This window comes from Silurus aristotelis, assembly GCF_946808225.1.
Source record: "Silurus aristotelis genome assembly, chromosome: 4".
In the NCBI taxonomy this organism is placed as follows: domain Eukaryota; kingdom Metazoa; phylum Chordata; class Actinopteri; order Siluriformes; family Siluridae; genus Silurus; species Silurus aristotelis.
This window is the reverse complement of record NC_139577.1, coordinates 22309936-22337877: the sequence shown is the minus strand read 5'-3', so window position 1 is coordinate 22337877 and position 27942 is coordinate 22309936. Positions and strand designations below refer to the sequence as shown.

At 37.3% G+C, this 27942-nt stretch overlaps 4 protein-coding genes and 1 long non-coding RNA gene across 6 annotated transcripts; 3 read left to right on the top strand and 2 right to left on the bottom strand.

The window, feature by feature from the left end:
* The first annotated feature begins 1153 nt into the window (after nucleotides 1-1153).
* Nucleotides 1154-10099, top strand: abcb10 (ATP-binding cassette, sub-family B (MDR/TAP), member 10). Of its 2 annotated transcripts, XM_083539751.1 has the most exons (14): nucleotides 1154-1312; nucleotides 1421-2220; nucleotides 4822-5022; nucleotides 5222-5424; nucleotides 5890-6024; nucleotides 6379-6525; nucleotides 6634-6769; nucleotides 6907-7002; nucleotides 7131-7340; nucleotides 7443-7522; nucleotides 7625-7805; nucleotides 7931-7974; nucleotides 8075-8109; nucleotides 8555-10099. In XM_083539751.1, exons 2-14 carry the CDS (start codon nucleotides 1827-1829, stop codon nucleotides 8808-8810), a joined length of 2118 nt encoding a protein of 705 aa, XP_083395877.1. In that variant the 5' UTR covers nucleotides 1154-1312; nucleotides 1421-1826; the 3' UTR covers nucleotides 8811-10099. The 2 variants fall into 2 exon arrangements, with proteins under 2 accessions (XP_083395877.1, XP_083395876.1); XM_083539750.1 differs by having other exon boundaries at nucleotides 1191-2220.
* An 882-nt stretch (nucleotides 10100-10981) lies between these two features.
* On the bottom strand, nucleotides 10982-11330 carry LOC310725421. The gene is made up of 2 exons (XR_014533356.1): nucleotides 11260-11330; nucleotides 10982-11070 (listed from the first exon to the last, which is right to left on the bottom strand). It is a non-coding gene; the product is annotated as an uncharacterized lncRNA (long non-coding RNA).
* A 319-nt stretch (nucleotides 11331-11649) lies between these two features.
* On the top strand, nucleotides 11650-14348 carry acta1b (actin alpha 1, skeletal muscle b). The gene is made up of 7 exons (XM_083540358.1): nucleotides 11650-11812; nucleotides 12420-12559; nucleotides 12676-13000; nucleotides 13122-13283; nucleotides 13402-13593; nucleotides 13694-13875; nucleotides 13972-14348. The coding sequence occupies exons 2-7, from the start codon at nucleotides 12431-12433 to the stop codon at nucleotides 14113-14115; spliced, it is 1134 nt and encodes a 377-aa protein (XP_083396484.1). The 5' UTR covers nucleotides 11650-11812; nucleotides 12420-12430; the 3' UTR covers nucleotides 14116-14348.
* A 1089-nt stretch (nucleotides 14349-15437) lies between these two features.
* Nucleotides 15438-19523, top strand: ccsapb (centriole, cilia and spindle-associated protein b). The gene is made up of 4 exons (XM_083539698.1): nucleotides 15438-15567; nucleotides 16667-16992; nucleotides 17277-17563; nucleotides 17717-19523. The coding sequence occupies exons 2-4, from the start codon at nucleotides 16671-16673 to the stop codon at nucleotides 17894-17896; spliced, it is 789 nt and encodes a 262-aa protein (XP_083395824.1). The 5' UTR covers nucleotides 15438-15567; nucleotides 16667-16670; the 3' UTR covers nucleotides 17897-19523.
* Nucleotides 19524-22149: 2626 nt separating this feature from the next.
* Nucleotides 22150-26232, bottom strand: rab4a (RAB4a, member RAS oncogene family). Its single transcript, XM_083538992.1, has 7 exons — nucleotides 26093-26232; nucleotides 24764-24844; nucleotides 24559-24673; nucleotides 23869-23931; nucleotides 22950-23104; nucleotides 22362-22457; nucleotides 22150-22279 (listed from the first exon to the last, which is right to left on the bottom strand). Exons 1-7 carry the CDS (start codon nucleotides 26106-26108, stop codon nucleotides 22164-22166), a joined length of 642 nt encoding a protein of 213 aa, XP_083395118.1. The 5' UTR covers nucleotides 26109-26232; the 3' UTR covers nucleotides 22150-22163.
* Between the last annotated feature and the right edge of the window lie 1710 nt (nucleotides 26233-27942).

Sequence of the window (27942 nt, the reverse complement as noted above, 5' to 3'; positions counted from 1 at the left end):
TATGCTGTTCACTCCTAGAGGTCGAAGAAACATATTTGGAGAAGACATACTTTCTCATATATTATATTATTAATGTATGGCATCTGCGCGCAAATCGGCGAATCGGTCATCCTTGAACATGTCTAAGAAGATTTTTTTTCACCAAAACCGGAAGTACTTAAATTTATACCAATAGCATTTCCGTCGTATTTTTTGCCCAAGCAATACAAACATCTTTTCTATCTGATCACCGCATGCTTTATCTCTGTTGCTGTGCTGGACTACGAATTTCATTTTCTTGCCAAAATCAAAATACAGCGAATTTACAATCTGATCTGGTGATAAAAAGACTGCATTGAAGTCTGCTTTTTAAATGATCTTCTTTAGCTTGCATTGATATACTATATAGTCATGGTCTCATATACTACCCTCGCAGATGTGTGTTCAACATAACTGGTGACAAAACTGACCTTAAAATATTATTTCTTCCTTTTTTTAACAATAATTTAAGCATAAAAAATATTTTTTATGCTTTTATACAATTCTCTGACAATTCACTGCACTACTGGAAGCAGTGTGTCATGGTCTCTTTTTTGTTTGGGTTTTTTTGTTATTTAAATAATAATCGTACCCTTTTTCTCATTGTGCTTTTTCATAATTTAACCTAGCCATTATATTCTTTTACATCTTGTTGCCCCTATTTAAAGAAAATCTTTTGTGAATATGGTCATCATAGGTTGGCAGTCTATGTGTGGTTTGTTCCAGGAAATAAACAGAACCTTAAATCTAACTATTATTTATTTTGTTGCTGGAATTCGTAAAAACTGAAACGTTATTCCAAAACACCTGTGTATTTGTTTCGTCCATATTTACAAATTACTAACAATTAATAATATCATGGGAAATAAAATGTTATTATAGCGCACGCTCCAAATCCTAGAAAATGTCAATAATTCAGCTTTTCTCTCATATACCGTTTTATACTCATGTTACCAAGTTTTGGTTTTTTTCTGATCTCTCCACGTTATTTTCTCAGCGTAGGATCATTTTTTTCTATCCGTCCTGATACTATAAAAACATACATATAACATTAGATAGCCAAACGTTTGGACACATGCTTTTGTCATTGTGTTTTCAGCGGAAATAAGGTCACCACGCAAAGGCAGCTTCCGGCAGGAAAACCCCCGGAAGTTAGGAAGGTCGCTGGCGGAATCACGCTCGTGTACTGAACTGTATATGAGATACATATTCCTCCTGTGTGCACTTACTCTAGAGGAGCGCTGTGTGGAGCGGTCATAACCTGTGTAGGGAAACCCGTCTACACCGGGTTTATGTAATTAACAGCTTTTATCAGCGGCAACTTTTTTTCTTGATTATATGTCTATTCTTTTAATTATATGCATTTGTTTATTTATTGGTGTCGGTGTCGTTTTTTTGCCAGTAAACACATGACGGAACAAGGACGCTACCGGAAAGGACACGTAGGACACATCAGTGTGGGACAGGTTTTGGTGACATTTGGGAGTGCCGATAACCTGTCTGGGTGTGAAAGGAGATAACGAGGGAAAAGGCAGTGTGTAGCTGCCAAACACAGATAATGTTTAGTAGCCGTTAGAAACTGTGCGTCGCCTGGCTCATGATAGGCTTTTCTTCTCTGAAGATGCCAGGTGCCGAAGCGGTGCCTTGTGAATTAGGTCACAACTACCAAAAGATATGTGTGTACTTGTTAGCGTAGGAAACCCGGACTACAATAATGTTTCTGCACTCTTTTGAATGTGCTTTGATGATGACCGACACTGAGTGAAGTGGACCAAATCTAAATCTTCAGTTCAGCTTACTTCCTCTAAATGTCTGCAGTAACAATGTTGCAGGTGTCGAGATTCGCTACCAGGAAACTGTTACAGCAGTGGAACTTCAACTGCAAACGTCCTGTAAGACTTTACCAGCTATCTGGTCTGACCTCCATGAGATCTCAGAGAAAATCTGTCTGTAAAACTGTACTTGAAGGATCCCTTTTTTCTCACGTCCGACTGGGAGAAACTTTAGGTCCGCATTGTGTTTGGACACACTTCAGGGCCTCCCCTTCATTTACTTTTTACAGCACGTCCACAAACTCCAAGGAGCAAGTAGCAGAGCATGCGGGAACTGAAGTCAAGACAAACGACAAACCAAAAAAGATATCCACAGATGACTTCAAGAAGTTATTAGAGCTCGCTTATCCAGAGCGCCGGAGGCTTACAGGTAAAATCACACACCCCAATTACAAGTGCGGCAGATAAAATCCTTTTAACTCTGACCTCAAACATTTTTGTTAAAATATTTTTTGCTATATAGGGTACTGTTTAAGACGTTGCATAAGAGGCAATCTGCTCCACTTAGAGCTTAGAGTTGTCCAAGAGGAATAAACTGAGTGTGATCCTTTGTGGAATGTTCTAAAGAGCTTAATGTAAGGAATAAAGCATCACCAATCTTAATGTACCAAAACTAATGGCCAACACGAAATCAACCTCAACTGACATACCCATAAAAGTAATATACGGACAAAAAGTTCAAAACAACACTCAAATGCTGTTTGTTTATCTCTCTTCTATGTATCCTTTTTTATTTTTCCTTTTGTCAATTGTAGTTTAAAAACAATTATACACCAATAATTGGTTTGCATGCAATGAAATAACATTTTTAAGCTATAGGGAAGAATGCACATGAGCTACGTTTAATGCCTGTTCATTTAGTGATTTTAAATATGAACTATCAAAGTATAATTACTGTACAATTAACAAAACTTGTGCCCAACCCTGTTTCAAAACCAGTTGGATAAATATATGAGAGTAATTGTATTAAAAGGTTGAGCTGTAGGGAGGAATGCAAAATACTTTCATTTTAAGAATTAAAATCACCCTACATGATCAGAAGTACATGACTCTATCCAAACCCTGGGTTGCAGGTCCCCTCCAAATGTTTTGAAACATCATAGCCAAAAAAGATCAAAAAAAGCAAATTGTTTAAACAATTAATATTCTATGGGAAACAAATAAGCTATTTTGAAGCTGAGAAAAGAGAGGAGATTAATTAAAGCTTTTGCAATAGCATACAAATTTGTACTATAATGTGAGGCAATTTATTTTGCACCAACAAAATATTTCTACAAAATTAAATTTCGCCTTTACATTTACACACATGGCACATTTTCATAAAACTCTTGAGTCACCATTGTTCAGTTGCTGGTTTGTGGTGTCATTTGATGTGTAAATTATTCCAGCATTACCCACAAAAGCATTACAGAGACCTTCCAGTGATGTGAAAAAGTTTTCAGTTTGTCCCTTCCTGATTTCTTATTTTTGCATGTTTGTCACACTTTAATGTTTCAGATCATCAAGCTAATTTAAATATATGTAAAAGATAACAGAAGTAAACACTTCAGTTAATTGAAAGTTTTTATTATTGATGGAAAACAAAATACAAAACTACATGGCCCTGTGTGAAATATATAATAATAACTGGTTGGGCCACCCTTAGCAGCAATAACTGCAATCAAGGGTTTGCAAAAACATTGTCCTGCTGCAGAACCCAAGTTCGCTTCAGATTGAGGTCAGAAACAGATGGCCGAACATTCTCATTCAGGATTTTTTGGTAAACACCAGAATTCATGGTTTCATTTATCACAGCAAGCCTTCCAGGTCCTGAAGCCACACTACCACCACCATATTTTTACTGTTGGTATGATGTTCTTTTTCTGAAATGTGGTGTTACTTTTACGCCAGATGTAATGGTACACACACCTTCGAAAAATTTCAACTTTTGTCTCGTTTGTCCACAAAGTATTTTCTCAAAAGTCTTGGGGCTCATCAAGATGTTTTCTGGCAAAACTGAGACGAGCCTTTATGTTCTTATTGCTCAGCAGCGGTTTTTATCTTGAAACTCTGCCATTAGCATTTTTTCCCCAGTCTCTTTCTCATGGTGGAGTCATGAACACTGACCTTAACTGAGACAATTGAGGCCTGCAGTTTTTTGGATGTTGTTGTGGGGTCTTTTGTGACCTCTTTGATGAGTCGTTGCTTGGGGTAATTTTGGTCGGCCGGCCAGTCCTGGAAAGGTTCTCCACGGTTCCATGTTTTTGCCATTTGTGAATAATGGTTCTGACTGTGGTTCACTGGAGTCCCAAAACTTTAGAAATGGCTTTATAACCTTCTCCAGACTGATGGATCTCAATTACTTTCTTTCTCATTTGTTTCTGAATTTCTTTGGATCTCGGCATGATGTCTAGCTACTTCTACTTCGCTTTGTCAGGCAGGTCCTATTTAAGAGATTTCTTGAATGCGAACTGGTGTGGCAGTAATCAGGCCTGGGTGTGGCTAGAGAAATTGAACTCAGGTGTGATAAACCACAGTTTTAGCAAACACTTTTTCACACATGGCCATGTAGTTTTGGATTTTGTTTTCCCTGAATAATAAAAACCTTTATTTAAAAACTGCATGTTGTGTTCACTTGTGTTATATTTTACTAATATTTTAATTAGTTTGATGATTTTTGTGCGACAAACATGCAAGAAATAAGAAATCATGAAGGGGCAAACCCTTTTTCACACCACTGTATATGCACTGTATATTCTATAGTTTTTACTGTCAATCAGTAATAAGTCTCATAAAATTTGTAAACAAAATGATTGAACAGAATCTGGTGTCAGTCATGGCATATCTTTTGAAAACATAAATTGTCTATATCAATATTGTATTGTAAATATTACTTGCATAAATTAATTGTCAGCTGAATATATATGTATTAATTTATTCACCTGTGTGCTGACTATTGTTCTTTTGTGCTATTGTCTAAAATTTTTTATAGCTGCTATGAGCTTCTTGATTGTCTCCAGTGCTGTCACCATGTCTGCTCCATTTTTCCTGGGTAAAGTGATCGACACTGTGTACACAAACTCATCTGCAGACTTTAGTGCCTCCCTGACCTCCCTGTGCATCATGCTGGCAGGGGTTTTCCTGTGTGGTGGTGCTGCCAATGCTGCACGTGTATACCTTATTCAGGTCTCAGGTGAGCTCTAGACATAAACCACAATACATATAATAAGCCACTGGAATAATAATTGTGTAGTCCTGCTTTGCTTGTCTATTGCTGTTGCAGTATATTAGCAATAGATCTTATACTGGAGGTTGTATGAATTAAGTAAAGTTTTACAGATTATTGATTCACTGACTGACTTGAACATGCTCTTGTTTGTCGGTTTTTGCAGGGGAGCAGATTGTGAGAAACTTACGTGCATCCCTTTTTTCCTCGATTTTGAGGCAGGAGGTGGGATTCTTTGATAAGACTCGCACTGGTGAGCTCATCAATCGCCTTTCATCAGACACTGGACGAGTTGGAAGTGTGCTCACGGACAACATGTCTGATGGTCTACGGGCAGTTGCTCAGGCTGGAGCTGGAGTTAGCATGATGGTGAGCAACAGACTAAAAATAATAGATACTGTGACTGAAAACATAGCACTCAATAATGTGGACTTGACTATTTAGATTTACAATGTTTGTCTATGGTAATAAGTAATGTTTGAATGAGAACCATAAATATTAACTCATATCAACTCAAATATCATATATTTGAGTTGATACCCCAAGCTTTTTTTTTTGTCAGAGAGAATATTTCTTTTCACTCTTGCTTGAGAAGAATTGCTCTTTGTTTGTTCTGACATGGCCACATACATGTATGTGCAATATTAGTTTCATAACAATTTCAGCACTGTGTAAATGCATTATAAATTTAAACTCTGCTATTTTATGATTGTACTGTAGCAGTATTTTCCCTGAATGTTAAGGTACTGGAGGTACTGGTAAACTCTGCTAGACTGGATTGGGAATACTTTGTCAGCTCCTTGAATATTCAAACATTACTTTCTTTCTCTTTAGTTCTATGTGTCACCCAGTCTTGCCACCTTTGTTCTAATGATTGTACCTCCTATGGCGGGCCTGGCAGTCATCTATGGAAGATACGTGCGCTCCATATCTAAACAAACACAGGATGCGCTGGCACAGGCTACACAGGTCAGAACAAGCTCTTTATGCCTGTTTCATTTATTTGCTATAGAAATGATACTGCTATCACATGACTGATTGGGGGTCTTTTTTAGAAAGGATCAGTTCCTGATGAGATTTTAACCATGTCTGCCACATGGTTATTTACACTTGTATTCAAATGTGTCTGTGGTTAGCTGAAATTTATTGTTATATTATGGATAATATGCAAACAATAATTATAAAGTCGTTATTAAACAACTTTGTGTTTCTGTTTCTTGTTTTATAAGCAAATAATGTATCCACCTGATTTTTTTTTATTTAATATACATATACTGTTTATTTATCACTTTATCTCTGTGCATTTTTTTGTACATGGTATAGCTGGCAGAAGAGAGGATCAGTAATTTACGGACAGTTAGAGCATTTGGTAAAGAGCTGACAGAAGTGCAGGCCTACTCAGAAAAGGTGGATGATGTTTTCAAACTGGCTAAGAGGGAAGCAGTTCTTACTTCTGGGTTCTATGGAGTGGTATGTCTTGTTCAAACATGTTTACAAATGTTTTACTTGTACATCCTGGGCAGTTATATTATATAAATCACAGTGTTTAACCAGTGTTTACTTTTTATGTGTGTGTAGACTGGCCTGAGTGGTAACATGATTATCCTGAGTGTGCTGTATAAAGGTGGGCTACTGATGGGTGGTGAGCACATGACAGTTGGAGAGCTCTCCGCCTTTCTTATGTATGCCTTTTGGGTGGGCATTAGCATTGCTGGTGAGGAGAATTTCCTCTGCATAAGCAAACACCACACATCAGTCATATGCCTTAATACTTTACACAATAACTGACAAGACTTAATCGGTTTATGTAGCATTCCTAACATGAATTCTTTATGTACTGTTAATTGCAAGGCCTGAGCTCATTCTATTCAGAGCTAATGAAGGGGTTTGGAGCTGGCACACGTGTGTGGGAACTGATGGAGCGGAAACCAGAATTTCCTCTCAATGGTAAATATCGCCAAACTACATATACTGGGTTCTTACTAAAATCTTAGTGGTCATCACATTAATACTTGTCAAGCAATGTGTTGATCAGTGAATTTTCAATCTGACTATTTGTCCTACTCCTCTCCCAGAGGGACTTGTACTGAGACCAGAGCAACTGAAGGGAGCTCTCGAGTTCCATAATGTGTCATTTGCTTACCCAACAAGGAAGGATGTCCCTATCTTCCGGAACTTAAATCTGTCTTTGCCAGCTGGTTCAGTGATCGCAGTTGTGGGGTCAAGTGGCTCTGGAAAATCTACACTTGTGTCCCTTTTGCTTCGACTGTATGATCCAGACTCAGGTGAGCCCTAAGATCTGTGGGTGCCTCCACTTTTCATTTAAACACAGAATCAGGACTTTGGACTAACAATTATTCTGTAAAAATTTTTTTACCATGAGTTAGGTATGGTAACTGTTGATGGCCATGACATCCGGAATTTGAATGCCTATTGGCTGCGGAGTCATATTGGAACTGTAAGCCAGGTAAGCAGCAGGTTTCATTATGACACGGTATAACTGTTCTAATTATGTAAAAAAAAATTTTTATAATGATCACAGAATTCCCTAAGGTATTTTTTTGTGTAGGAGCCAGTCCTCTTCTCATGCTCAATTGCTGAGAACATTGCCTATGGAGCAATAGATCCCAGTCAGGTCACATCAGAGGACATTGTTCGAGCTGCACAGATTGCTAATGCTCATGACTTCATTAATGGATTCCCCAAAGGCTTTGACACTGTTGTTGGAGAGAAAGGAGTACTACTGTCAGGTACTAAAATATCTTATTTTAACTCTTGTGTTGTAATTTTAAATATGTTTTTCTGATGCATTCTCTATCATGAATGTGATAGTATTTCAAACTTAGTGTCACTAATGAATTCATTGGATAAACAGGTGGACAGAAACAAAGAATTGCTATTGCAAGGGCCTTGCTTAAGGTAATTAATTATTCTTTCCTCCAGCATATTCCATAAGATATTTAAAGTTTAAATCGCTAAACTCATTATTAATGTCAAAAATATATTTCTTTTCTGATAGAACCCCAAAATACTGTTACTTGACGAAGCCACAAGGTAAGATGTTAATTTGTTTAACGGCAATAGTATAAATATTTTGCATTATGTCACTAGCAATGTAGGAATAACATATAAGTTAGTTTATTCAGGCTGCTGTGGTCATTTTTGGTTAGGTTAGGTTAGGCTGACCTGTCAAGTGCTTCTGTTTACATTGAGACGAGTTTTTGCACACAGTTCTGTCTGTGATATTAGAACACTCACTATGCTGTAGCTTGGTTACAATAAGTTTGGTTGCAGTGTAGCATGTTTCACTTCTAATGTAGATTATGTAATTCTTATGCTAGAAAACAAAGAATTCACTCTTTATTCTCTCAAGTGTGTATGTATGCTGTAAACATTAGTATATCTCAAAGGACTTTACTGATACTTTTCATACATTACATATGTTCAAATTTCCATTTTATAATTTCATTATCTCCTCTTACGCTCCTGAAATCCAAAGTGCTCTGGATGCAGAGAATGAGTTCCTGGTGCAAGAGGCTCTGGAGCGGTTGATGCAGGAACGTACAGTGCTTGTCATTGCTCACCGACTCTCCACCATCCAGAATGCAGATGCTGTAGCTGTGTTGGACCAGCAACACATAGTAGAGTGTGGTCGTCATGCCCAACTTCTTACCATCCAAAATGGTCTCTTCCGCAAGCTCATGGAGAAACAAGCCTTTTTAAATGCTGACCAGAAATTGGCTCTTGCCAAATAGAAGAAGACTTCAGAGGAAAGTACTAATTAAAATGAAAGTGTGTGTAAACTGATATGCTGTGTCAAAAGAAGCCGTAGTTGATAAAAATTGTATTTGAGTGCCTATTTGCAATTTGAACAACCAGTCAAAGGATTTTGTATAGGAAGATTCTCTTTATTTTGAATATTAATGAATACATTTACCTTCATGATCTAACTATTTATTTATGTAGTTATTACAAAACGTGTTTAACAAATCCAGACAATTTTATATATGAAATTTGTAGCATTCATGATTAAGCTGTACACACTTCTCAACCAGTTTCCTAGGTTTGGAGGTGTTTCTAACTGCTTCCAAACAGGCTGAACAATTGTTGCCTGCTTCTTCTACATTCTAAACAGGAATTACTTGTGGAAAGTAGATGGAAGTACATTTTTATTCCAAATTTTTAAATATTCATTTTGAAACAGATTTCAACTTCAAGGTTTTTTAAGCATAATATACTTGCTTTCTATCCTAATTTGTTAATTTACCAATCTCCTCCATCTCAGTCCTAAACTTCAAGACATTGAAAAATGTGTATTCAAATGAGTGTGTACAAACCTTTGACTGGAAGTATGTGTTTACTCGTTTATATCAACACCAATATAGGTACAAATGTGTAACAAACACAAAGGACTACTTATGTAAGTCACTGCCACTTTACATGCAGTATAACTGGACGTTGTGATATTTTTAGAAACATTGATGGGTTTTTGTGATATTTGTTTAACAGAGCAATCTAATATTATATACCCTTTCATAGAGTAGTAATGTTCCTTGTAAAACTGTCAGGACCATAACCATTCTAATCATACAGTAATGTGTCTTTCCATGCCCTCTTTGTATTTATTATTTTATTACATTGTTATTGTGGATTCAGTTTTACTGTTGTATTGAAATCTTTGACAATGTTTGCCTAAACTGTGCTATTTCAGGTTATGAAAAATCAGCTGGTTAGTACTGGATCAAAGACCTGTACATTGCTTAAGTATGTGGAAAAACAATCAGCTGCTATACAGGGCGTATAGAAGAACTTTTGTTTGAAGTCATTCTTCAAACTGCTGACCTTCCAAAGGACCACCAAAGACAAAAATAACCTGAGATATGAATCTGCAAACATACACCATTATAGAAATAAGTCCGCAATCAAATATATGTTTTGTATGTATGGTGAACAGAATATATCTTTTAAAAACTGTGGATATATAATGTGAGGTTTGATATAATTATGAAAATTCTTTATATAAATAAACTACTGAGTGAATGTATTACAGTGTCAAGGAAAACTTATTTAACAACCTGAACATAACTGAGGGTCAAAAAGCATGCGGTACCAAAAGAGGGCACTGCTGGCCTGACATTTTAGATGCACCTCCTCTGCAGACTGCAACCACCTTTTTATGCACAGTTATAAATAAAGCAAAGGTTATGATTTACATAAAATGACTTACTCGTTACTGAAAACACATTTGAATATTTTATTGTGTTTATTTCATAGCAAATGTATAGTTTAATTCATTGTATTTAATTCATTGCATTTAATGCAACATCTTCCAAGTACTGTATATGGTTCCAGTGCATGTCCAGGACAGATTAAGTCCCAAGCACTTATACTCTAAAAAGTCAAGATTCTTTTCAGACTTCTCTCCAGTTTAGTAAAGTCAATAAGCAGCTTAGCTCCCTTGGTGATAAGGAGCCTGTATGAGTTGCTCTGACGATCTGGCCCTGATTAGCATGTATTCTTTACTCTAAACATAAATCGGATTGCTAAACCAGCAATGCCATCTTATTTATTCAGAGAACAGGACTTTAAATTTCATTTAATTAATACACTACAATGTGATCTCTTTAAGAAAGGAAAAACTTTATGTATTATGTATGATGGTGTGCAGCTACAACTTTTATAAGTATACTATTGTTATACTAGGCTAGTGTCAAAGCTGATATGTAATAATAATTTGATCATTCATGATAACTACAGCATGATAAAAGCCTGTAGTTACAATTGTGGTCAGCGCCGATGAGTCTACAGAAATCAGTGGTAAAACATCTATAGGTGCAATACATACTATAGTCACCTACACACACACACACATACATACATACATACATACATACATACATAAATGAATGAATACGTATGAATGTGATCATTTTAAAATGTGTTCATTTTATTAGTTTAAATTTGTATAGATCCCCAAAGTCTTGAAGTACCCTCTGCACATGTATATTTCTGTCCCTGTTTGTTAATACAAGAAAATGTTTTAATCACAGAAGATTTTAATCCCGAATTTGTTACATCGATCATATAAACGGCGCTGTTTACATCGGCTCAGCTCTTGTCAAAGCAATATAATTACTACATTTCAGATCTCAGATTAAAGCCTATTCATAACCATTATGTTAAATAAAAGTGCTGATTGCTTACCATAATGTTAACATTATGCTGCAGTCATTGAATTGATAAATCGCTTCAATAATAACCTTCTGATCCTAATGGCTTGCGCCTACCGTAAAACAGATTTCGGTGCACCTTATCCATGGTGAAACAATAAGTTTACACAATTCTACCACTCTGTAAGAAACCCTTCTGCCACGGCTGAACTCCACTACATAATCAGAAAGGACAGACTACTCTTACTGGTCGCAGGCATGCCAGCGTAGTAGAATGCACCATGTGCGAATGAAAACACACACTCCCCATATACGGCTTGAGCGCCGTGGCTTCACATCAGGACTATCACCTTATTAGGACAGCCGTGCACACTTCCAACTGGGAGTCCCTTTCGCCCACCGCCCAAGAACCTAATATGGCCAAAGATTGGGAAAAAGTCCAATAGAGCATATGGACCATGTTCAATGGGCGGGAAATGAAGGTGATCGGGTATAAAAGTTTGCCCAGGCCGCCGGACACCCTGTAGCTGGAACCAGCAGAGGTTTCATTCTGCACTGAGCTTCATCTGAGAAGGGCACCACCTAAGGTAAGGAGCGCTGACCACCATAGCTCTCCAAAGCCATCGTGCAACAAGGGCACATAGAAAATGTTTTTCCTTTTTTTTTTTTTTTTTTTTTTTTTTTTTTACGTTTTTCTATTTATGTTAATGAAATTAACCTAATTGCATAAATGCTAGTTTCTCTAAATAATGCAGAGCAAAAAAAATTTTTTTAAAGAGAGATCAAATTAAATTGCTCCAAAGAAAAACAAACCAGAATAATAATTTGGATCAAATAATGACGTTTACATCGAATGTTTATGACAATAAAATATTTATATGTTAACTCTTTTCTGTTTCTAAAACTGGTTATTTAACAAAGGCCAAATGGTTTTGAAGCAGCTCATTTAAAAATGAAATTCATCTCTTACCTACCACAGTGTGAAATTGTATACAAAATGTATAACATTCGGAAGAATTACATTATTACCGTGTTATAAACTTCATCAGCGTGATGGAAATAAGTGTATATTTAAATGGTTAAAAGTATAGTATTAATCGTTTTCCTTATTGTTTCGTTTTCGTTGCCTATTTTTTTGTGCTGCGTGTATTATGAAGCTCCCGCTTATTGATATCTAAACATGCTTTTATACAGAACCTGCCAAGATGTGTGATGATGAGGAGACTACCGCCTTGGTGTGCGACAACGGTTCCGGCCTGGTGAAGGCTGGCTTCGCCGGTGATGACGCTCCCAGGGCTGTGTTCCCCTCCATCGTTGGTCGCCCCCGTCATCAGGTATGACTCTATAACTCTGAGACATTTTCAGTGGTGAATAAATATTTAATATTTCAATATCAAATGTCAAATGTATCAATATTAAATATATCAAATGTACCTTTCTTCTCTATTAGGGTGTCATGGTGGGTATGGGTCAGAAGGACTCCTATGTAGGTGATGAAGCTCAGAGCAAGAGGGGTATCCTCACTCTGAAGTATCCCATTGAGCATGGCATCATTACCAACTGGGACGATATGGAGAAGATCTGGCACCACACCTTCTACAACGAGCTCCGCGTTGCCCCTGAGGAGCACCCCACTCTGCTCACTGAGGCTCCCCTGAACCCCAAGGCTAACCGTGAGAAGATGACCCAGATCATGTTTGAGACCTTCAACGTCCCTGCCATGTATGTGGCTATCCAGGCTGTGCTGTCTCTGTACGCTTCTGGCCGTACCACTGGTGAGTGCATCTAAACAAAGTTGTACGTTTTTCGTGAAGTCTACATACCACCAAATATATTATTATGCACAGAAAAAAAGCAACTTGTGAGGCACTGACTTGACTTTTTGCTGTGGTTTAGGTATTGTGCTGGATTCTGGTGATGGTGTCACCCACAATGTCCCCATCTATGAGGGTTATGCTCTGCCCCATGCCATCATGCGTCTGGATCTGGCTGGTCGCGATCTGACTGACTACCTCATGAAGATCCTGACTGAGCGTGGCTACTCTTTCGTCACAACCGGTACATTTTCTTTTTCTTTTCTGATGGTTTGTCCTCAGGGTTTGTCTTATTCAGGTTAATCTTTAAACCATTTTGGTAACTGTTTTTTTATTTTGACTCACACAATTCTCCATCACAGCTGAGCGTGAGATTGTGCGTGACATCAAGGAGAAGCTGTGCTATGTTGCTCTGGACTTCGAGAATGAGATGGCCACCGCTGCTTCCTCCTCCTCCCTGGAGAAGAGCTATGAGTTGCCTGATGGTCAGGTTATCACCATTGGTAACGAGCGTTTCCGTTGCCCAGAAACCCTCTTCCAGCCTTCCTTCATTGGTGAGTCATTAAAACCCTCTCTTTGCAACAAAGTGTATGTCTCCAACATATGTAACTGTATGTCATTATCTTATATTCATCTTTATTTTTATCTGAAAAGGTATGGAATCTGCTGGCATCCATGAGACTGCCTACAACAGCATCATGAAGTGTGACATTGACATCAGGAAGGACCTGTATGCCAACAATGTCCTGTCTGGTGGTACCACCATGTACCCTGGTATTGCTGACCGTATGCAGAAGGAGATCACTGCTCTGGCCCCCAGCACAATGAAGATCAAGGTAATGGAGAAATGCCTTTTCTTTCATATATCTTCATGCTACACCTATGATGTTTTCGATCCTTTCTAAAATACATTCCTCTTTCTTTTATTCTAGATCATTGCCCCACCTGAGCGTAAGTACTCAGTATGGATCGGTGGCTCTATCTTGGCTTCCCTGTCCACCTTCCAGCAGATGTGGATCACCAAGCAGGAATACGATGAGGCAGGACCCAGCATTGTCCACCGCAAATGCTTCTAAATTCAAAATCATTGTTATCATCTGTGTCTACTCGCCATAAACCGAGCAGCAGTGGAGCACTCCGTTGGCAAGGGACAGATTTAATGTTACAAGTATTTTGTAACCCAGTGTTACACAATGGATATACTTCAGTGAAGATTAAGCAACACCAGGATGATTGACATGCTATGTCATACAGCATAATGTGAAATGTACATACATTTTAATTTATTAAAGTCCATTCTTTGGTATCATTTTGGTTTTCAGTATTTTGTGTCTATTTGCATACCACAAGCCTTTGCTGTGAGTTGTCCTTTGGCTAAATCTCATTATAATAATAATAATTTCAGCACACATTCTTCTACATCAAGGAGATTAAACTCATGATGGATATATATCCAGTAGTACCAAATAATCTATAATTGTATCCACATTAGACTTTCCACACCTGTTCACTACAACAAGTTAAACTAGCATTTAAATGGTCCAAGAAAGCACTTAGAGCGGTCACTAAGGTCATTTCCATTTCTGACACACTCAACCCACTGTGTGGATATACTTGAGGTGAGTGAAAGCTGATACACCAGCTATCTTAACTATGTCTGGCTTGTTTTCATCTTTGAGCCATAGCTGATATTTGACCCTTGCCAGTCATTTGCAGCCTTCTTATAGGCCTATATGAATATGAGACATGTTTAAATTTATTCCTAAGGCTCAGACAGATTAATTCTGTGTTTAATAATGTAGTGCAATTTATGCTATTTTAGATTCCTTATTTAGAAGAGGCACAGAGATCCAGTCGTGCTGTCCATGGGCATTGCATACTCTAGCCATTCACTTGAAACATCAGTCTCATAAACCTCTATATTTATAATGACAAAATCGATGAAATTATTACTGCTGGAAATTTGAGTTTCATATAACCAACCATACTAGATTCCAAAACATAGGTCAATTTGGTCAAACTGTAGATCAGAGGTACTATAACCTTCTAATAAGGGCAAAGTTCAGCTAAACTTAAAGTACAATAAGAAACAATCCAGTGTATTGTTCAATAGAGCTTTGTGCCTTTTTCTCTCATGACCATATAAATATCACCACTGGCCAACTTGAACCCTATGGGCACTAGTTTGGGCATCTCTGCTGTGCTCTGCAAGCTCAGTCTGTGTTTTGACTTCATGCATCAGATCAGATCAGACTATTTATTATAGGGATATTACGGCTCATTGATATCCAATTTTATATATTTTTTTTCTATTATATAGTACACATTGTTTTTTTTTTTTTTTTTATCTATAGGAGACAGTGTGCCTGCATGTTGAAATCGACCCCCCAGTCTGATCCCCACCTGTTGCTCCGGCGGCGGGTTCGAGCAGTGGGCGGGGCTAAAATCAAATCAGCAGCACAACAACAGGGAAGGGTCGCGTTTTCCAGACCAGCTGCCGCCTTGTTCCCGGTGTGCAACCTGAAACCGTAAGTAAGAACCCAGATACTCTTTCGTACCCAGATTTGGATCTAACTGACATTGCACGACGATAGGATTTTAACCATCAGCATTCCATTTAGAAATATCATGGCGGATGGTTGTTCGTCATGCAAAGATTGTTCAGAGATACGCGTCATATAAACTGAAAAGGAAGTCGATGCGGACAGTTACAAAAACAAAACAGTCTAGGCGTGTTATTCACGTTGTACACAATGTAAACATGGCGGTGGACCTGACTGTTTACACTCGTGTATTTACTAAATCAAAGGCTACAGACACACATGACGCATAATGTTGCAGCACATATTTGACAAGATTATCTCGCATTGCGTTTATATTTGTCAATAAGATTTTATTTTTTAAATAGATCATATTGCTATTTGTGCTATATTAAATAACATGAATATTCGGAGGGGCGTGAAAGCTCTGACACAAGCAGCTGATCTGCGAATGGTTTCCTCGTATGAAAGGGCTCTTCCTCAATACGTGTTTTGATTTAAATGTCGGGCGGGAGAGGAAGATCAGGTCTCCTGCATGTGCTGGTGAAATGAGTTAAACATGAGTTTCCGACCTCACAGTTGCACACCAAGTTCTCTAAGAGCTTCAAGGCCTTTGAAAACTAAGTCATTTTGCTGAATCTTACTTTTTCCCCTTATAGCCGAGAAAAGGGAGGATCCATAAGTGATAGTTAGTAGGTTATATTAGCTTTTTTTTCTTAGCAATCACTTTTTGGGCACATCGCTTCTTATTTTATTGTCTATCACTATTTCTACATATATATATATATATATATATATATATATATATATATATATATATATATATATATATATATATATATACATACATGCACTTGGTTACATTGTCCTTTGTAAGGCACTAAAAAACATTAGGCAAGCTGCAGTATGCTTATTGCATGCAAGTATATCATGATTACAGCTTTGCAATAGGAAATGCAACTATTTTTGCAAAGAATATTATTTGAGTGATGCAGATAACAAATAACTGCAACTCGTTTTTTTTTCCCAATTTGATAAGCCACACTTTATTCTATATAATTTAAGTAAATGTTCATTTTCTTACCAGGAATATGGTGACCAAACGGATTAGGTCAGAATACATGAAAAAGTTTAAGGATCCCAAATGGGAAACGTACGCGAAGTGTTATGAGGATTTGGTGAGCTACAGACTGTCGAGGAGAATGTTAGAGCAAACACACAACCCGTGGTTTTGGGACGAATGTGAAAGTGACGCAGAGTCCAGCGGCCAATGTACACCTCAGGAGAGGACCAGAGACTACAGACTACAGAGATCGGAAAAGACACCCACAGCAAAGGAGGCAGCAGAGACAGCAGTGCACGAAGTGCATGCACCTGAAGATGAGAGAGAACCTGATACGAGCCACATAAGAGGTAGGATTTTGTTTAAACCTGACCGTTTTAAAGCCCACTAAGTTATTGACATCCATAATTTATTAATAGCAGGAAATGTGTTCATAGGTTGAATTAGAATGTCATTATACATGGTTCACATTTTCAGGCCTTTATCAGACCTGTACACAGTATCAGACGGGTATATCCTACTTAATGTTTAGGCTGCTTGTGGAATATAAATAAGTATCCCACCTTAAATAATTTTGCTTATGTTTTAATCCCCAAAAACCTAAAGATCAACTGACAACTTTTTTTTTTAACAGAACAAGCAACAGAAGATACCAAACCTCAGGAAAAGGACAATGAAAAAGACCCAGCACCCTCCCCTGTTGTCCTGGTTGTCCCACCAGAAAAGTATCTCTGTGTTCCGAGCAATACAAAAAGCAAACCAAAGCATTTGTACAAACCGACCCGAACCGAAGCCAAGCATCATGTCACCAAAGACAAAGAAAGCAGACATCCTTTTGCTATGTATGGCTCAGGAGAGAAACAGGCAGATATGGCCTCAAAAAGAACACACAACGTTGGTCCAGCTGCATCAACCAAGGAGGTGAGCTGCTCTTCAGCTGCATGTTATTTCTGTAAACTAACTGGTAGAAACCTTGCATTACTGAAGAACATTTTAAAAAGTGATTGAACTGTTTCAGTGGTATAAAAGACTGAAGGCAAGTTTGTTTATAAATCATCTTTCTTCTGTGCTTAGATTCATGAGTCTGCACTGCGTGCAAAGACCAGACGAGAGGCTGAGAAACAGATGAAGAGAATGGACAAGCGAAGAGCGAAATCAGCTAATTTGGAAAAGCTGAACAAACGCAAGCTTGTCCCTGATTACAACCCTTGGATGACCGAGTACATGCGCTGCTTTTCTGCCAGGTCACAGTGAATCTCTAACACTGTCAGCGTTCTTATCAGTTTCAGCTAGAGAGGTGCATCCAGCATATCCTGTCTTCCAAAATGGATTGCTATGATGATAAATCAAATGTCAAAACGACATTTTATTTTTATTTTACCTGACCAGATTTTTGTAGACTGACATTAGTTACTAGTGTTTTAACATATATGTAAAACACCACATCATTCTGACAGAGATTGTCAACATTAAAATATATCTTAAATATGTTGAAACTCAAATCTGACCAGTCAAGTGCAGTAATGCAAAACAGAGACTTTCTGTTAAGGTACAAAATTATGCTAGTTTTAGCATTGTTTAATTCATTGTAAGTTGCATTGTAATGACAGTGCAGACAAAATTTTTAGACTAAAGGTTTTTTTTTTTTTTTTTTTTTTTTACTTTCTAAGGAATATGTGTTGATTTAAATGTTTTATATTTGCCACTTTGCACGCTTTGGAAGTTAACACTCAACCTATTCCATAGTTTTATTTACAACATAGATGTAAAATTCATTGAGGACATTAATAACACTTATTTTGAAATGTCTGGTTCAGTAAAAGACTTTAAAAATATCCCTCATTCCAGTTTTACTGTATTCTGACGTGTCATAATGTCCCCAGCACTTTTACAAAATTTCTCAAAATCTACAGTGTGCAAAGTTACATGTGTAATATCTTTTTTCAGGGAAGGTTTGTAGACAATTGTTATGTCCTTGAATTAAGTGTGTAGTGCTGTGGTCTACCTCGCATGTGGTTCATAAATAATGTATAAATAAGAAGCGGGGTTCATTAGAAACATGATGCTAAAATATTGACGCCATGAATTGCAGGTATTACATACCAGGGTTTTGTGAAGACTTTTGAAATGAGAATTAAACAACATTTTCTGGTTCTGCAAAATATTGTGCCCAGTGGTGCACCACTATATTTCCAATTTTACTGTACAATTATAATTTAACATTCTAGGAATTTATCGTTCTTTTAACAATTGTTATGGACCTCTAGTGATAAGGCATTTTTCTGTATTGTACTAGTGATTTGTTCAGTACTGACTTAATTAGTAAAGTTAATGAAGCCATAATGTTGCTTCTGAGACAGAGAAGCACAAAGATCTACCAGTTATTGTTTGTGTAGAAAGCTGTAGAATCAATTCTGAACGGTGCATAGATGGGACTCGTTGCTTGTGGTTTGGGCTGTATGTGAATGTTTAGTAGTGTATTTGAGCAGTGACCGTAATTAGATTTGGAGTCACTCAGGGCAGACTCATTGGGAGTTTTTTTTCCTCTCAGCTTTAGTGTTCATGTGATTGTTACTTGATAAGGTTAGAGTTATTGTGAGTGTTGCTTAAGTCCAACACACTGTGTTTCTCAAATGTATTAATAAAGTGTTTAGTTTTATTACAATGTTATATGTATTTTTGTATTACTATTACAGATATGTCATCCAAAATAAATGTACAACATGGAAGTACACATGGGGGAACTTATTTTAAAAATAATTTAATATTAGTATTGTAGTCTGATAGGAGTTTATTGGTGTGAGCCAGTTGATGTTTCTAAGTAAGGCTGGACCATACAACAATCATATCTTGCATCACAATAAATGTTATAATATAGCAAAATGTCTGAATGCTGGCTCATCTTTGCTTCCATCTGCTCCATTTACAGATGCATTAAATACAAAAATAAACACAAAAAATCAAGGTAAATATTTAATACATGATGATTTTCTTTCACCTCCAATAAGTGACTTTTCTGAAACACAATGCAAATATCTTGCATGGGCCATGAAGCATGTGCTCCATTAATGGTAAACTGTAAACACGTTCAGCAGTGTTTGCTTACAATGTTGAAATCTGACAATTCCCCACCCCTTGTTTTCAGTAACAGCTAGGTTAAGAATACATGAAATGTAGGACTAAACACATTTTCCAAAAGCGTATGAATAAAGTTGAATGCAGATACATAGCAATTACATTGAAAATGTGATACTAGGTTTAATAACACTTGGCATGAGTTAGTCAAACATTTTCAAACAGGACAACAGCATTTAAGTTTGCTGTGCAAAGTAACACTATGAAACAGTGACTGCAACATGTTTCATTGTTTTATATTTTAATTACTATATATGAATAGAAGATAGGTCTGTGCCTCAATATGTGCTATAATCTGACATTCCAGGTTTTAAAGTAACATCTGATATATCTTGTGTGTTTGTGTATATAATATATATATATATATATATATATATATATATATATATATATATATATATATATATATATATATATATATTTATTACACACAAATATAAAATGTGTGCAAAAATAAAATAAAAGCAAAACAATGGAATTAAAGAACAGTACATAGCTTTCCAAAGAAAGCAATTACATTCATACAACATGGCATTTGTTTGTCATCTGCAGAAAAAATTTTAATAAATGTTTTCAGCGGATATAACCTAATGACACTCCTGAGCTGATAAAACCTAATCTTTCAAGTTATGGAAATGCAATCCATAAACATGCTTCAAAATAATGATTTAACTTCCTCTTTACACAAGACCTAAATATTTGATTGGGAGTAGGACAGGAAACAGAGGGTTAAGTGGGTCAAGCTTAGTGCAGAACGTTCAGCAAGGGCATAGATTCATCATCCTCAGCTGGTGTCTTTGTCTCGGCCCGAATTGTCCTAGAGCACAGCGGTGTCCCAACATCTTAGACTTGTCTGAACCGAAGTGAAGGGAAGGAGAGGGAAGAGTTTCTCCACTGTTTTGGGTCTGTCGTCCTCTTCCCAAAATAGTCTTTATAAAATGTTTTCTGTAGAGAAAGAAGGGAAGCCTTGAAAATAAGTAAGGTATAAAACACAGCATAGCATGCAGTCTAAGAAAAATAATCAAGTGTTTATTAATTACTGATTGAACCGTCTCACTTTTAATCAGTTTGTTTGTACATTTAATAATGTGGAGTATCACGACCCTTTAGAGATGTTAACACTTATAAAAGCAATATAGAGTCATCACCAGGCCACTCTTATTTTTCATTGTTAATTAGGTTTCTCCTTTTGTAGATACCTTGGATCCTGCTCCACCTTGGATCTCTATTTCTGGTTAGCATTCCAAAGAAGCCAAATAAGGTGTTTAAGATGCTTAGGGTCTGGGAAGGACACAGAGTGTCTGGAGTTAAATATAACCGATAGCCTGCACTGTTCTGTATTTGTGTGTGAGTGCAGACTAACTGATAAGTGCTAGGGGTGGGGAATAAAGGTTTAGGCACTTGTTCTTACTCTAGTTGGGAAAGACGACAAGCCTGGGTGTGTATCTGTAATTGTGCAAGGGGGAGGCTGGAGAAGGATATGCTTAGACTGGCTCAGCATCGCTGTGTCATCGTCACTCGGGCATGCTGAAGCAAACCTGATCAGGGCTCAGGGGGCATTAATGACGAAAATAGCCCCCTATATTAAAAGTGGACTCCGCCTTCCAAGAGCTTACTAAATACAGAACAGACGCTGCTGAGCTGCTACCACCGACATCCTTTTACAGACAAGAGTGAGGGGACAGGAAAATTTTACAGGACAGGCCATTATAATAGGCAAAAAAGTGTTAAACTCCAATCAAGGGGCAGCTAGAATTTTAGACAATTAAAATTTTGACTATTTTAACATATTGAGAATTCCCACACTCTTGAAACCCTTTAAAAAACACAAAACAAAAAGACCCAAAAGCCTAAATAAAATAAATGCCTCTCAATAAAACCTCTTTGTGATGTCTTAATTATACATACAATAATTATTACATAATTATTATAACATTCATATAATATAAAATTAATCAGCAACCACTGATTGAAATTAATAACAAAAATTGTTACATACACAAAATGCAAATGGAGTTAAATCATGGCACAAGCAAGACATCTACAAAAACCAAATCTGACATATATAAATGTGGCCTATTCTATCACCTCCGAATTCTCTAGGAAGTCTTGCTATTTTTAGCATGCGTAGCATTTTTAGAGCTGCAATCCCTCCCCAGTGCATCTGTTCGAATGCCAGTGCAAAGGTGACAGAGTTTGTCTCAGATGCCTGGGTTCAAAATACCAGAGGTACACATAGGAACTTGGCAAATATTTTCCTTATTCAGCCCTATTTATAAAGCCCCAATTAAACTAAAGAAATTACAAAGGGGTGTGTTTTGGTTGTTCACATATTTGAAAGCAATCATTGCAAAGGTACAGTTTTGTCTCACCTGGTTGTTTTCCTCTAACAACTACACTCCTGCACGCTCTCAGCCTGAGCTCGTCTCGGAGAACGTAGCTGTCGTAGTGCTGCATCACCATACTGAATGCCTGAACCCATCCTCTCTGGATCCAGCTCACCTGAACAGCATGACAAAATCCTATTAGAAACAAATCTCCTAAATTGCCTAACAATGTTACAAGTTGAATTCTGTGCTTTTACCTGATTCTATTTTGTTGAGGATTTTCCGTGCACACTGGACAAAGGCCTCTTCCACGTTTTCCCCAGTTAAAGCACTGGTCTCTAAAAACATGAGCTCTAGAGTACACAAATATATAAGTATTATTTTATTAATTAAATACTGAAAGTAAAACTCTAGTAGTCTGAACTGATATTGGTTTTAAATACTTTAGTAGGCTCTTTTTCCATTAAGGTTTCTTAATGAGGTGGTGTGAGTGGGGCACCCTTAACTGAAATAAGAGCATGGTAGTCCCTGGGATGTATTTACAATCCTGCAGTGGCCCCTTGTGGAGCATAGTTCTGGTTACAGACTGTGCCATCACTTTTTAAAAAACCTATACAATTGGCCCAAAAGAATACTTCTTATTAATATGGTACTGGGCTTAATATTTTGAAAATCTAAATAAAAACTGCTAAAATAAAATATTATTTAAAATTGAATTTACTAATTAGTATTGAATATTTTTGTTTTCAATGAATCTAAAAAGGGAGTACTGATTAAATCTTGTGATTTTAGAAAGCTTCTGTGTACATATTAAAGGTTTTTATATTTCAAGCAGGCAGACACACCATTTTCCTGAGCAAAGCGAGACGCCTCCAGAAAGGTGACCTCCCGATCAGCATCCAAGTCCTTTTTATTGCCACACAGTATTATAACAATGTTCTGACTGGCTAACATCCTGGCATCTGTCAGCCAGTTGGTCAGAGCATTATATGTCTCCCGACTGATGTAAGAATGAGCAAAATATCAGAAAAGAATGAAATAATTATTTGCATATCATTATTTTTTAAAGACTCCATACAGGCAACAAGTACACTTTACACAAAAGCAAGGTTTAAAGAGAATAAAATATGACAGATGGTATGTTATAGAAAACTAAAAGTTATAACAATAGCCTTAATAAAAGCATAAAATAAACCCCATATGCATAATTGCACATATTTGTAACTTCCACACATTTGAACGAAACAGATAATTTTCAAGCCATTAATTCAGGTATTAATCCTTACGTTACACATAAAATAGTATGTCTGAAATGTTTACACAGAAGATCTGAGTTCGTTTTCTTTTATAACTATGCTAATACTCTACTACTAATACATACTAATGCTCTCTAAACTGGAAAAGATTTATTTCATATAACAGTATGTTTTTTTTTTTTATTAACTTTTTTTTTTTTTTTTAATTAATCAAGTTTTAAATATGTGGAATAATGCAATTTTTGGCCAATATAGAAACAATGCTATATCACAGCCAGTGCATTAACACAAGCCTGTAACTTTGCCATGCATTGCAGAACTATTCTGTTATAGAAAATTATTCTTAATAAACAAATATGACCATTTAACAGTACTGTGGGGAAATGTGCTATCTGCAAGTTAGAAAGCATAGAAGCCCAAATAGTGGTGGTTGAATATGTATTAGCTCTGAAAAACTGACTTTTATCTGCAACAGCTTGGCTTACAAGGCCTGCTACTGTTAACCTACCTAGTGATGTCATAGACAAGGAGAGCCCCTGCCGCCCCTCTGTAATAGCTTCTTGTTACAGATCTAAGGAGACAGAATTACATGATATATATAGAATATAAGAGCCATTGTACAAACCAATGTATTCAGCTAATGGGAAATACCAAAATTCATGATTTTTTATGATTATTATTTTATACTACTTATTTATTTTATATCATGGTAAAAGTTGTGGTGAATCCAGAGTTTATGCAAGCAACAGAGTGTGGCATAATTTAGCGTGGATGGCACTTAGTATATCATTGGGCACCATTCTCACACACACACACACACACACACACACACACACACACACACACACACACACAGGCAACTCACTGTTCCCCCTGCTCTCCTTCAATATTTCAGCACTAAGATGAGGGTTAAATGCATTTTTATTTAATTTTGCAAACTGTGTGGCCATTTTAGGCAAACTAATCTTTGGGAGGAAGATGATGTTGAATAAATAGTGCAGGCATTTGAACAACTTTTATATTAAATCATAAATTCATAAAAATGTACAAGCTTTCTAAATTCCCAAAAAGGTATTGAGCTGCACTGAAAGAGAAAGCACCAGCACAATCATAAATATCACATTGTGAAAAAAGAATTTAATGCAAAACAGCATTACAGACATGTATGATTAAAAGAGTAACTGAGCTTTAAACATACCTAAATCGTTCCTGTCCGGCTGTGTCCCAAATCTGGAGTTTGACAAATTTGTTGACCACATTGATGATCTTAGAGCCAAACTCCACCCCAATTGTATGATTTGAGTCATCTTTGACTGAAGAAGCAAAAATGAATAAATAAAATACATATTCCTGTTACGTTATGACTAATGACGAATGTGTGCTGTTATTGAAATCAGACATACAATTATTCTCTATGAACTGGTGAAGGAGACATGATTTTCCAGTTCCCGCATTCCCGATAACAAGGAACTTGAACAGGAAATCTGCAGAGAAAACAAACAGTATTATTTATTTATTTAAAATCTCCTTATCACTGCTTGATTTGATCAGTTCATTTGTGTCCATGCTCTGAAAGGCTGCAATCCATAATGAAGTTTATTACCTGTTTTAATACTACGCTTTCTGGGACAAAAAATTAGGAAATCAGCTATTGTTTAGTGCACAAGTTTGCATAATTTTGTGGACATAAACGATTATCTAATTTATATAATGATAATAAAGAATAATTTATATCTACAAAACATTTCCCCATCAATAGCAGAGTCAAATATCACTTGAAAACTTTACTTCTATATTACAGCCCCTAATAACTTTTCTATTCTTAGACCAGCTTGTGTATCCTGCCAATTAGTAAATTAGTAATAATCACCATTGAATCTTGGTTTATCTTTAAATCTGGTCTTTTCATTACGCCTTTAATATTACACTGCCCCCTGGGGGCGGGGCGGAGGTAGTTTATAGGTTAATACACTGGACTTGGCTCTGAGGGTTGTGAATTCAAATCCCAGCGACAGTAAGCTGCCACTTCAGATCTCCTGAACCAGGCCTTTAAACCCATCCCTGCTCAGTTTGTATGAATGAGATAAATATACATTTCTCTGGGTACAGGCGTCTAGAAAATGCCGTAAATGTCTGCATTTCTGGAATCTAAAACATGGGTGCATTTGTCTTTTTTCCCCACCACAGGAAATGCATAGCTAATAATACTGACTTGACATTGAATGATGGCACACACAAACACGACTCAGCTGTGCAGTGTTGTTCACCTCAGGACCTCGACATTTTCCTACAACAGCTGCCAATTAAGCACAACTCTGTGACGCACAATAGCTAGGCGTTGTGTGCTGTCGAACAGTGTTCAAAATGTATGCGATTGCGCAATACAGGAGGCTGGGTGTAGCATCGCAGAGATTAAAGCCAGCTAGCGGATCAGATGTAGCGGCTTCCTCCGGGCTTCACTGCGCCGTGTTGTTTTAGCAGCCAAGAATCTTAAGAGAAGCGTTTCTGTGCTAATTAGTTAATCAGTCGCTTCTCTGTCGTTCCATTTAGCAGAATCAGTGCAATGCTAGTCAGACTTAATCCCAGCGGGCGGAGCTGCTAGTGGACAGCGAAATTAGCCTGCGAGCCGTTATTACTGCGATGCATCACATCAGGACACCTGCAAAATCAATGCAGCACAACCTGCAGGACTCAGCCTGAACACTGGTGCACGAATAATAAACATTCCCTACCGTATGTTTCAGACATGGCAGGTGTCTATTTCAGATAGCTATTTTTTTCTCAGCGGGGTTGAGGAGGATATTAAATAAAGGGGAAATCCCTCAGCGGGATCCGCGCATCCTGCTAGAATTCACAGGCCACACACTTCCGCTTCCGGTTTCCAACGTAAAAGCTTGGGAGAGTGTCGCATGGAGTTAGGGGAAATTGCAAAACAAATTGATAATTCTTATTTCTGATAAACCACACAGTATTTTAAAGTAGACACATTAAAAGCTGTTTTTTAATAATCCAAATGCTGCTCTGCACCAGCTTGTTTTATTAAAAAATCGAGTGTCTACTATTCAGTCTGGTTTAGTCTAGGGTAAAACATATTTCAGGCAGGTCTGTGAATCTTAATGTTTTCATGTTGATGTCTTATGTGAAATCCACTAGTTTGATTGGTCGAGGCTTCCTCTACATCAAGGGTCGGTACAGGGCCGCACATAAAGAATAAAAACTGTTATTATTTATTTTATTTTCATTTAATGACTTACATATTTAAATGATCACTTTCGCCTTTGCCAATTTCAAGCATTTGCTTCAGTCGCATCTTTTTATTCATTCATTCATTCATTCATTCATTCATTCATTCATTTTCTCCCGCTTATCCGTAATTCGGGTCGCGGGGGCAGCAGTCTAAGCAGGCCCCCGCCTTCGACTGCTGCCCAATCCTCACAGCACCGTCCCTTACGGTCCCTCCTGCAGGTGGTGAGCCCACGGGAAGGCGGCCCCACGTCACTCCGACGTCACGGACCTTGATATTTTCCTCGTAAGGGACCCCCGGAGCATCTTTTTATATGTATCGATAAATAAAGCTAAAATTATTTATTGTGGTGAGTTGAATATGAATAAATAGGAATAACACGTACTGTGTGTATCACTCCACTGGTCCTTTACCTACTTCCTAATCCGAAATGGTTAATATAAGTTTTCTTTTAATGAACAGAGTATAACTTTTCCCCCAGTGTTTGCCCAGTGATCAAATCATTTTGTCTTGAATAGCGGACAGGATGAATTAATTTCCAACACCGGATTAAAATGAAACAGAGCATTTAACCAAATTATGTCCGCTGTGTAATTTAATTGATGTTAACCTTATTGAGTAAAAGACAGGAGGTAGCAAAGCTGAAGATGTTGAGGTTTATATTGGGAGTGAGGAGAATGGACAGGGTTAGAAATTAGTTTATTACAGCGACAGCGCATGTAGGATGTTTTGGAGACAAGGTGAGATTGAGATGGTTTGGACATGTGCAGAGGAGGGACATTGGTTATATCTATAGGAGAATGCTGAGGATGAAGCCACCAGGAAGGAGGAAAAGAGAAGGTGGTGAAGGAAGACATGCAGGTAGTTGGGTTAAAAGAGGCAGATGTAGAGGACGGGGGATATTAAGACAGATGATCCGTTGTGGCGACCCCTAACGGGAGAAGCCGAAAGAAGAATCAGAAGAAGAAGAAGAACCTTGTTTTTAGGAAGCTGTTCTACTGAAGCAATATCGCACTGGCATGATCACGATTATACTGAATATCGATTTGACTGTGACTCACCACTGTAGCGAATTACAGTCACGCCACTGTCCACTATAAATGCACTTTTTGCCAGCACTATATTGGCTAATGTGTTTCATTTTCGGGTTTCCTGGTGTAAATTTCAGTTTTTTTTGCTACTTTAAATACACATCACCGGTAACAATCATTAATTATTAGAAGTACTTATTGGTTAGTAACCATTCGAATCAAACAAACAAATCTATATCCATAAAAAGTCAATAATGTCTGATAAAAAATATATTGTCAGAAGTGGGATTCGAACCCACGCCTCCAG